Genomic DNA, 12,196 nt, shown 5'->3' with positions numbered 1-12,196 from the left:
TATGTTAGCTGTACCAGGGACAGATGAAGTGACTCCAAAATGCTGAAGTTCAAAATAAAGCAAGGAATGCATTCTGCATCCTTATTGTATAGATGAATGTTTAAGGGCCTGGTCTTGAGATAATAATATAGACATATTATACAACCCTACTCATGTCATTCACTGCCTTAGTGGTCTATTTGTGAAAGCGGAAGCTCTTATGTTAAATCTTTAATGTAAGTGCTTTTCACAAATCTTTTGACAACCAGAGGAGTATATAGGCAAGGTATATATTTGTATATATAGAATATAATTTTCTCTTTTGTCTGTACAGACAATCTTGATTTCATGATTTTGTAATGTCAGAGCTTCATAGCAAAACCACGGAATACAAAGTAACATATTTTAAAAATAGCATATTTATAATTTTCCTTCCCCTTTGTTTCAGTAAAAAAACTAAAATCCCATGCCCCATTTCCAACTTAAGTAAGCATCTATACTGACAGCTCGCATCATCACACTACTCACACCAGCTTTAAATAACTTCCTTATCAACCTTAGAAAGTTTAGTCCTCCACAGGTGTTTGCAGGAAGTTCTGCCTTCCATGGGTACCTTGAAAAGCCAGTGCTAAGGGCAGTCACGGGTTTCCTTCTCATCTGAGTACAAGAAGAATGAAGTTTCCACCACACTTTCCAATGTAAATGGAAGCCTCTCGAATAACTCAATTTAAATCAATGCAGTGATAATTAATACGCAAATGATACACATCTGTTCCCCAAAGATGCCACAGTTCTGGGGTGTTCTGTCAACAGGAATGTGATGGATACAAAGCATACTAAATCTATTTCTGTTTATCATTAAGTTTTTCTACAAAAGCAACCTGAGAAAGGTCTCTGCTTTTAGAAGCATGATAGTTAGCAAGAACTGGGGTACATACATATCACCTGTTTCTCCCTCATCCCTTTCATTGCTCTTTTCATCTACCAAGACACAGAACTTCAAAGAATCAGGTTTTTAGCTCCTTTGGAATAGGATAAGGTAGGAAAATTATTTAGCTTTGATTATATTTTATTTCTTTTTGTGCAGGAAAGATCTGTCCATGATTACTTCCATGTCCGAGGTATCCTTTATCAGCTAAAGTAGATACGCTAAAAAATCATGATTGATTATGAGTAAGAAACCTCTGACAAGATTTTCAGTTTCATTTATTGGTTTAAGAAGCCTGAATTAAAAAATGCAGCAATGATGTCATATATCTTACATATATGTTTCTTGCAGCATAGTAATTCCTAACTTGAATGCAATGAAAGATTTCACAAATAATCTCTAATAAGAAATGTCTTTTCTAACTTGTGTATGGCATAAGTCATGCCAATGAAGACTTTCATGACATTAAAAAACAATCACAATATGAAATACTACAAAACCATTTAGAGAACAAGGGTTTGAAATGAGCAGTTTCACAGAATTGCTGAAAATCTCTTCCCAGAGAACTTCTATTGATAATCTATTCTGCTCCTGAAACTCTCAATACAGCTCTGCTTTAGCACACTATGGGACACCTCGCTTCTGTGGTTTCTTCTCCTCTTTGTATTCCTACAAATTGAGCAATCAGACGTAAATCATCACCGTACTTAGATTTTTGCGTCATGTTTTGTACTCCTAACTACTAAACAATGTACTGTAAATTATTTTGACATAAAGTTATTGATGCTATTTTCTGAGAGTAGGTTAATTTGCAAACCCAATAGTATTTTACAAATCCTTTATCTGTTGTAAAAGTGATGTTTACCTAACTCATGTTTGCAAGGTGCTCTTCAATTATGATGCATGTGAAGCACCAGCATCAATTTTCTGCCCTGGAATTGCCTTTGGAAAATCACAATTGTAATGTAAATTCATCACAATATTGCAGAAGTAGAGAGAGCTCAGTAATATGTGGCTGAGGCACTTCAACACTCACCATTTTAACAAGACCAACTATCCTCTTGTTTGTCATGACCACCTGACAAAACCCAGAAATTGTTAAAGAATTAAAATGCAGACACATTACCATAAAAGCAAAAATAGCAGAATTGACTCTTCATGCAATGGAAAGTAGACCACATGAAGATCTAGTTACACCACTAGAAAATGAAAAGAGTTTTCACATGCCTGAGTACATTCCTGTACCAAGGTTAAATGCGCTGAATTTGGAAGATGGATTCACTCACAAGAAGCACCTCTACACACCATTTGCTTCATCATCAGGTATTTCACGAAACATGTTTACGTAAACAAAACAATCTTGAGAATGTTTTAGATGTATTTTTTAATGAAATGTTTGTGTGTTTTTCTATGCAGTCATGTATCTCACTTTGGTAATTATCTTGTTTCTCCAGCTTTCTGCTGCAACCACTGCTTGGGTGAGATGTCACATCCTTCAAAGCAGACTTGAGCTCCTCTATGATTTGAAATTGCATCTGTCCCCTCCAAAGGATGCTGATGGCTGAGATGCTTCTAATTTTAGCATAACAGGGAAGTGTCTAATGTTGAACTGAATGAGTCTGGTCTTGTGATTTAAGCTAGATAGGGTAGATCTGTGTGACTCAGAAAATATTAAGCTAAAATGTTATGGAGTTCTAACATGTACCAAAACAGCAAATTTTAAAAGTTTTTATGTATGCAATTTTGAGTCTTTTCTGAGAGATAACAAGCAACTCATCAGGAAGCTGTAACTTTTTCTGGTAGCAAAATATTCCTAGTTCACTCTTGCAACAGCATTTCTACTGCCTACATAAATAGGAACTAATGGATTCAGCTCCAGAAGTCATTTTTGCTTATGGAGGTCTCAAGGCAACAGGAACCAGCAGTTAAAAAAATGCTATAGAAAGGGAAAAGCATTACCCTCTTTAAGAGGCTGGGAGAAAGAGACAGAGCAGTCTAGAGCAGACCAGTGCTACAGAGCTCAAGATCTAATGGCACAGGAATGTACAAACAGAGCGTACCCACTCTTCACTAGAAAGGACCACTCAGAAAATACAAGCACTTGTAAAGCATGATAGACGTGAGCCCAACACCTGCAACCACTCTGTGAGAATTAAATCTTTTTATTACCTCTGCTGTTCAGCACAGTATTGATTTTGAAAATATTTCCAAATTACTGCAAAGCTGAAGGATCAAATCTATCGTGTTAGCTGCGGGTGGATGCTTCGAATTTGTTGAATAACCTCACACTAGTAATGTTCCTCACTGACAGGTATCAGGAACTAAACTGTGAAAACAATATTCAAACTTCTACTGGATGTCAGAAATGTCAATCACCAAGCAATCATCACTTTTCTTCAGTTACATTTGTTGTGTGGCTCAGCACTTCAGAAAATGAGATAATTGTCTAGATCTAGGCTATATTAATTGCAGGCTTTCATTCCTTAAAATGCTGTCATCTTACAAACCGTAGCAATAAATAAGGAGAATTAATAATCTAGTCACTTTCTACCATGTATACCTTACTATTTGGCTGGCCATAAATATAAAAACTTTTTATGTTTATATAAGCAGTTTTAAGGAACTGGCTATCTTGTGTCCTACACCTCTTTCACTAATAAAGATGTCTTAAGGGCTTTTATGTTGCTCTATCTATCAAATGTTCCACTGAGCTACAATTCATAATCTTATATAGGAAATACTGGGATTTAAAAATGTATTCCTTTTTCAACTAAATCTTGTATTTACCCTTCTGAAACCATCCTCTTCTTCATTTCAAGTGTCTCCAAGAATTAGGCTGAATTTTCAAAGTATTGCATTAGCTTTAAGAACAAGGAGAACTGAGATCTAAAGAAAATTTGCTCTTTAAATGCTTAAATGCATTTTTAAATTGTATTTTTAGACTCGAAGGATGTATACCTGCATAGCTCATACTGGTGCATGTTTGACAAAGAGCCACAAAGATTACTCAATGATTGAGCATTATTCACAAGAGAGCTGAGAGAGTAGAGACTGTTCAACCTGGAGAAGAGATGTCTCAGGAAGACCTTGTCAATGTGTACACTTACCTCATGGGAGGAAGCAAAGAATAGAGTCAGAATCTTCACAGTGCTGCCCAGTCAGATGGCAAGAGGCAGCAGAACTTCACAAACTGAAATACAATAACTTTTTCCTGAACATGAGAAAGAACATCTTCACTGTGACAGTGGTTAACACCACAGCTAGTAATCCAGAGGGACTATGTAGTCTCCATCCTTGGAGGTACTCAAAAACCACCTTAGCAGGAGAAGAGGGCTGACAAGCTCCTCTAGTGCCTTCCTTCCTACCTCTACTGTCCTATGACTCTAGATTTCCTTTCATGTTTTCAAAGACTGTTTTATTGTTGATTTGTATAATGAAACTGCTTATATTCAGGTGCTATTTATCTAAATTTTTGCAGGGTTTTTTTTCTTTTTTTATTGTTATTTGAAGTAATGCCTGGAAAGGTGCATAAAGTAGCACACATGCTGTATACACAAATAGACACATGAACAATTCAAAAGGTCAGTATTTTTCAAAAATAAAAGTAACCCATATCAGCTTTAAATAAAACCAATTTGACCACATAAAGGACATAGAGTTGCACAGACAGATTAGAAGAACATGAGTAATTTAAATGGCAATACTAAGCATAAAGTAAGACAGAATAAAGGTTGACTTCATAAAGTCTAAACTGAAGAAGTACTTGCATGAACCTGGTAATAAAAGCATCTACCTTCTTCAGTGTGACATTATAGCTAATGAAGGTTTAAGGGACTGCATGTTCCTTCACTAATCTGATTTTTGTATATTTATAAAATAAACAGAGTGAAACAATTTAACCAATTGATGTATGGATTTTACACTACACAAGAAGAACCAGAAGACTTTCCAAGCTTGTATGATTGTAAATTATGTACAAACCTCAGACAGGCATTGTGAACACCAGAATTTTTAACAACATGAAAGTCTGTATTTTATACTGTCCTAGATAGGATGTGTCTAATTATCTTGATGCTGAGATTCTTTGTAAATGACCAAAGAGTGTTTCTTTTTCTCTAGAGCCTGAACCTTCCACGGGGATTAAGTAAACTCTGAGAACATCATGCAAAACCAAAGTATTAGCAATGAATCATATATGTGCTAAATGGCACCAATTCTCCAGAACTCTGAAGTACCTAATGATTAGGACATCTCTTGAGAGCACTTGGACAAGCAAGTAGGTGGCAAGAACATAAGATGGTAACAAAGGAACATCTAATTATCCTAGGAGGTGTATGCATCACAAGCTCAGTGGCCATCCTCTACAGAGAAGATAAGGCACAATGTAGACAGTATAAGTACCATGTTTTACATCACCAAAAGACAAAAACATACACACTAGCATTGCTATTTCAGGGAGAAAAGATGCTGTTGATTAAGGAAAACAGAAATAACTCTTTGTCCACATTAAAAAAAAAAAGAAAGAAAGAAAATGAGATTCAACATGATGAAGCCTCAAAAGCAACATCTGGCTTCTAACAATGGAATGTAACAGTCAGTTGTTGCATGAATACATCATATCCCAAGAGCACATTTTAATAAGAGGACATAGGAGAACATTTTACAAGTTGGGAACTGACAGAATGAAGGTTTCTTATCCAAGCAAAGGGAAGATTCTGTTGCTACAAGAAGTTGGTACAGAATTGTGTTGTAAATAGAGTATGTAGTCTTTAAAATATCTGATATATGTCAAGTAAATTTTTCCAACAGTTTTGCATGCAATTTGTCAGCATCTATAGCAATATTTTAAATTGCAACTTAATTAAGCATGTAAGCCATTAAATATTATTTTGCGACAATCAGAAGAAGTCCACAGGCTTTGTACACTCTCAGAGCGCAGGGTCTCTGAATTTGTCTGGACCTGTATTAGCCTGAGCTGATTTTAGCTTGTTTTAACTGTGAGAACAATTCTTTAGCCATCAAATAGTCAAACTGGCTTTTGCCTAAGTATTTCAAGCTTAGTTCAGAGATTACAGTACATGTCAATAATCTATTAGGGTCATGTACCCGCTGAGCAACCTTCCATATGGTACAGCAAATTCGCATTGCATATAGTTTTTCTACCATAAATAACTTGGACTATGAGTGTTGTTAGTGTCATTATAAATGGACTAGTAACAGTTGCACTGTACTCAAATTATACTCATATAATACAAGCCTGAATTAATAAAATCTGTGTAATTTCTTCTGTCTTAGCCCATAGCATAATTCTGTGTAAAAAAAAAAAACCCAAACAACAAACTTATGAAAAGGTTTTAACTGTGATTTTAGTCAAACATATGTATTCTTAGGTGCTCTGTTATTGTATCCCAATATAGAAGATGTTGATCATAGAACTTCAGTCTTAATACACTATATGTTTCTTTAACGAAGTCACAATACTGCCAATTTCAGAAGAAATCATCAGGTTATTTGATACTGATCAAGAGCATTTTGTCATTTGTACTAATCCAGTTCCAATCTTCTCTTGTAGCTGTTAAACATTCTTTTTCTGACAGACCATCTCACATACACTATGTCTCTTGACCCTTCATAACCATGAATGTCTTTCACTTCTCTAAAACAAGGAATTATATTCTCCCATTCATTTACAGGAAACTGCTACCCATCCCAGATTTGTTCACCCATCTTATCCTTCAGGATCTATAAAAACCACACACATGAAGGCTCAGTCCCAAACACTTCACTCAGTTCACTGACTTGGGATCGGGTCAATGGTTAGGAAGATTTTTCTTTTTTTTTTTTTTTTTACAAAATATATAATTAAAATTTTCAGTTATTTAAGGTGGGTTTTTACTACATGTTGATAAGGATCAGCATTTAGAGTACAAAAAAATCCCTACAATTACATTACAGTTTTCAGCTTTCTCACATGAAGGTCACTGGAATGAAATAGAAATTGAGGGATAATTGCATTTTGATCCATAAGACAGAATTACTTCCTGATTATATAGCAGGGTAATTAAACTAGATTTAATTGAGATGCTGCAACATGTCTGCCACTTTCAGCAATGTGCAGTGTTAGCCTGGTCTTGACTAGGGTCTCTGCCTTCATTTCTGTACTGGGAAGGCACTGTCTTTAACAGGACTCAGCATTTTATATTGAAATATACTCTTAACCAAAAAAAATTATCTCCTTATCATTAAAAAAAAGTATTCTCCCATGTCCTGGATTGTAGGAGTACCACACCACTTACAGACAAACTTCAGGAGAGCAAATCCCTGCGCTAAAAAGACTGAGATGCAAACAATACTGTGGAGGACCATAAAGGTTGGGAGTCATTCCCTAGAAGTATGTGGAGTGTCTTTAGCACAACACTACACCAGTGCTTGACATTTCAAAATCCAGGTTGAAAACCACCATACATACCATATCAAAATCCTGGAATGGATGGGACTTGATGGCTCTGATAGCAGAAAGCCTCTGCTTTATATGCTTTGGAAAGAAATCCAATCAAATTCCCAACATGAACAATTGAAAAATCAATTCAACTGCCTGTTAAAGGGAAAAGTTTTGCTTGGTATTGAATTCTCTGCTGCCTTTTAGAAGGATGAAAAGCTATTGCCTGTATCTGTAAACAAGTTATTGGAAAAGATCACAGAAGTTTAACCACCATTTATACCGCTGTAGAATATTTGTTTTCCACTTATGGAAATCTCAGATCCTGACTGCTACGCTTCTAAATGAGTATCCAGTTGCAAAATTAAAGGTCTGAATTTGTTTGTTCCCAAAAGCATAAGCGCAACATTGAAACAGATTGTGCAATCTGTCTCTTAATTTCCAAATAAACATAAAATTTGGAATGTAGACACACACACAAAAAATCAATTTTTGTTCAGAACAACAAAAGACTTGAATCTGTAAAGAAAGAAGCTAAATCCATCTGAGATAATCAGTACATGCATTGACCAGCTTAGCACATAAACTACTAACAGGTATATCAAACTGCTCTAGTCTCCCCATCTGTGTGAATGTTGTTGACTAGAACTTCCTTCGGATCAAAAAGAAACATTTCCAGCACCATCAGCACTCTCTCATTCCTGGAGGCAATGAGTCTCCAGGAAAAAATGATGCTATCATCTTCTTTTGGCCATTCAGCTGTTTGGCCCTACTTCACCACATGTAACCTTTTCTTGCAAAACATGCCTTTCCTGCATTAGCTCCAGAAACTCCTAGATCCCCAGTGGATTGTTTTAAGCTTTGCTATCATCCCTCCTCACTGAATTAGAGGTCAGGCAGACACATCACCTACTATGCAGCTCTCTGCAGTGGTGCTGCAGCCAATACCAGCACCCAACATTGGAGAGCAAATAGTATCTCTCTCCTCTGCGTCACAGTTTGCACCACTACAGCTCTACACTGATTAAAAAAGCTGTGATGGAAACCAAATTGCAACCTTCTGAAAAGGCTATGGAATCATGAAATTAAGGGAACTACAATTATATACTCAATTACCCAGTATTGTTATTTTAAAAAGCTGCCGTTTAAGAAACTCAATTCTAAATCATAAGCTGTAGTAAATTACTTCACTGTACATACTAGATCAATTTAAGGTCAAACTAAATTACATTTTAAGTAACTCACTCAACTTTGAACAAGTCTCAAGATTCTAATGCAACTTTAGGGTTCAAAAAGTAACTAACCAGATAATGAAATTATCAACCTCAAAAAGTTCACAGCCATCTATAAACAAAAGCTTAAACATTCTAACCGATTCCTTTGCTCCGAAATTTAAACAGTTCACCATGCTCAAAAGTACTCCAGTGCTGGAATAAATCAGCACAGAAGAACTTCTATCAAAATGGAGAAAAGCACAAATGAGTTTTGTTTTATAAACTTACTGGTAGCAAAGATAGATATAAAAGCTGAAAATTATGTCTGGTTTTATAAATTTTTATGGTCTCAAAATGCATTATTATAACCAACAATTCAGTTAATATTTCTGCAAGTGAAATACTTATAAATATTAAAAGTCTTTCTACTTCAAAATTACTTTTTCCTATGCTTTATTTTAACAGTATTCATGACAGACTATTTTCAAAAACATTGAATTTTTATATTAGGAAACCAAAATTTTACCTTAGGAAACTATTTCATTTCTGTGAAACTCCAATTTTCCATGGTTCTATGCACATGAAAGAAATTAAATATTTAATACTGCTGCACATTGTAGGGATGTAGGGATTCCTAACAAAAGAACTTTGTGATGAGAAAATGGCAAAACAAACTTGGAAATTAGTAATAAAAGAGACCTTGAAAGGACATACAAGCACAATCTCTCTCAGGCCCTCTCAACACATACAGTAGCCAGTTGAATTTTTTAATAGCCCAGGCAATACTGAAGATCACAGCATGAGTTCCATATAGAGGACAACAAAAGGTATAAAAGCTTTTTTTAAAAAAGCAGGTGTTCTCATGCAGAAAAAGAACAGCAATAGATAATTCTTATGTTTTTATTTCTTGTGGTCCAGTGAATTGCACCAAAACCCAAGTAATAGTTTCCTAATGTTCAGTATCCCATGCAGGATTTATGCTTTCACAAACAAAGAAGAGTGAAGTGATTCTTGAAGCAATTACTGACACCTTGTGCATTATCCAACTCTCCAAAATATGCACTATAGCTCTTTAGTAATACTGTCAGTCACTGGTTTCTGTACAGTCTTTTCAAGGTCCTATAATTTCATAGTTACCTGAAGTGCATCAGTGAGGAAGATGATATCATGACTTTCCTCATCCAGCCAATGAATTGACAGCAGCAAGAGATGTATTTTATGGACTCTGTCCATAAGCGTAAGTATCAGGACTCTGTTACTGGGAGATTTTTTAAAGGCAATTTGAGAATTTCACTTTAACTTCATACCACCTTTGAAGAAGTTCTTGTCACCAGCCACTGGCTTGCAGCAGAACTGCACTCTGAACTGTGAAGACTAAAGAAGCAGAATATAAACTTCTCATCTGATTTTCCTCAAAATATTTCCTGCATCATCTACATGCTCAATAGCTAGGAATTTCTCGATAAACTGACTAAACTACAACCCCCTCAGTTAGTAAAATACAGTATTAACTTATCTGTGCTGGTATTTTACTATTTATGATTTTTTCTTTAACTTAAAATATCCAGACCAGTACACACTGCCCAATATCCATTACTGCTGTACCACTTTCAAGTACAACAAATTTGTGGAAGGACAGAGGTATGCTAAATTGCCTTTGGTTAAAAGAAAGAAAAGCTATGGGCCATTCCTTTGGATGACAGTGATGAAACTGAAGTTACATGGGGTTTTGTTCATGATTTCAAATATGTTTAATGTCTTTACTCCCTATTATCTAACTTGAATTTTTTTCTCTTTTATACATACATAATATTAGTACATGCACCATCCAAATTCTCCAGTGTCAGATAAAAATATTGGTAGAGGCATCTACCAAGTGGTTTTCCTGAAATTCATTGATATAAATACAGTAGATATTTTAAACAGGTCACAGGAAAGTGGTCTCCAGGTAGGAGAAATACATTTACTGGAAGAGAAATGCACAAAGTGCCTCAGGGCTTTAGTGCCTGAAAAGCTGCTGTGTGGCTCACCACCAATCAGGGAAACTAGGATTTTAGCTTTTGTGCATGTTTTTTGATTATTTTGGTGATTTCTAGTCTTACTCCATACATTATAGCCTATAGTATAAGGAATGCTCACCTACTCTACTGCTGTGTGAGACTCAATGAACCTGATTTTATACCAGAGTGGTTAGGGTCTGCTTCATAAATTTTCTCTCTGTAATGTTCTGTGGTCTGTATAAGAAATACACAGGCATATATCTGAATATACATAATAGTCCATTTTGTTGCATAATGCATTTTGCAATTTCTTTCTGTAGTATTATTAGAGAAAATTATTTTGATTCTCAGCTTGTGGGATAACTTTATGGCTGTACATAAAACAGCAGGGCAGCTTTATGGAAATGCTAAGCCTTTCCAAAACACTGAACAGCAAATATTAATGATATCCCAAATCAAAACTCCTTCAGTCTTCTCTAAAGTTTCAAAGGAGGTTCAGCATGTCTAGTGTTTGCAAACACAACACACAGAAAACCAGCCTTAGATGAACTATCCTGAAAATAACCATACCAGTTCTTCTAGGTTCTTGATTTACAAAGTGTAGCTATTCCAAGTGACAGAGCTGAATAAATAAGCTACAAAAAAAGTTAACCATAATTTCTCTTCGTTCCCTTTTATCTAAGAAAGAACCTCCAATAACAAGTAGAAATGAAACCTTGCCTGCCTAAGGATATAACTTGTTATTATGTTCCAAGTGCTGGCAAGTGAGAGGGGCAATATTCATCACTGAGAATTGATTTTGAACTTGCTCCATGAACTTGCTCTACATTCATAGCATTTAGATTTAAGTTAGAAAAGCAAGAACCACAGGACCCAAGATCCTTTTCAGAAAATTTCTCATGCTTTTTTTATATGCAGTCCTTTGCTGAAAACTAGCTGAAGACTGATTATCTTTGCTGAATTTAAAATGTTAACCTGCACTTTGCTAACCAAATCACTAATACTGTATTCTTGCTTTCTATTTTGCTGTCAAGCACTTTGTTTGTATTTGATCATAGCAATTATTTCTATTGTGCTTACTCCCTCTAATTTTATATAAAATGACAGTTATTTGAGTTAAAACAATTGCTCACAATAATTTGTGTGTTTATTTTTATTGTGATTATTGTCATTCCAGCTCTCTCATGGCAAGAGCAGAGCACTCTAAGTTATGCATATACACCATTTAATAACTAAGCTCTTCTTTTCCTTGGGGTTCAACCACCTACTGAAGAAAAACCACAACTATGCACAGAATGAAAAAGTAAATGAAAATAATAACTTATCTTCTTACCCCCCTGATAATTGCCAATGAAAATTGTAAGAGTAAAATGGGAAAATAGCTACTATATTATTTATTTTTGCATTGAACTATCAGATATATATATATATATATATATATATTTCTTTTGGCAAGGAATGGCTTTTAAAGACAAATATATTTACCAGCATGTGTTAATAAGAAACTTACTCCTCCAGAGCTGAATGTGGGCTGCAGTCAGAGAACACTTCTTTTTCTCCACAAACTCTCTCTCACCCCAGTACGTCCTTGTCAAAATACAGAGTCCAGAACTGCACTGACACTTAAATCATAGAA

General features: G+C 35.3%; 1 protein-coding gene across 4 annotated transcripts in view; it reads right to left on the bottom strand.

The window, feature by feature from the left end:
- Nucleotides 1–12,196, bottom strand: part of SLC36A4 (solute carrier family 36 member 4) — an 86,658-nt gene that overhangs the window by 22,950 nt on the left and 51,512 nt on the right. The window contains exon 11 of one of the 4 annotated variants that reach the window (XM_058829401.1): nt 1,944–1,985. The exons of the other annotated variants lie outside the window; for them this stretch is intronic. Coding sequence (XP_058685384.1) covers nt 1,948–1,985 — 38 coding nt within the window. The 3' untranslated portion in view covers nt 1,944–1,947. The remainder of the gene's footprint in view (nt 1–1,943; nt 1,986–12,196) is intronic. 4 annotated transcript variants of the gene reach the window in all.

The sequence above is a fragment of the Poecile atricapillus genome, chromosome 1, assembly GCF_030490865.1.
Source record: "Poecile atricapillus isolate bPoeAtr1 chromosome 1, bPoeAtr1.hap1, whole genome shotgun sequence".
Taxonomy (NCBI): Eukaryota; Metazoa; Chordata; class Aves; order Passeriformes; family Paridae; genus Poecile; species Poecile atricapillus.
The sequence above is the reverse complement of the archived record's forward strand: the minus strand, read 5'-3'. Positions and strand labels throughout refer to the sequence as shown.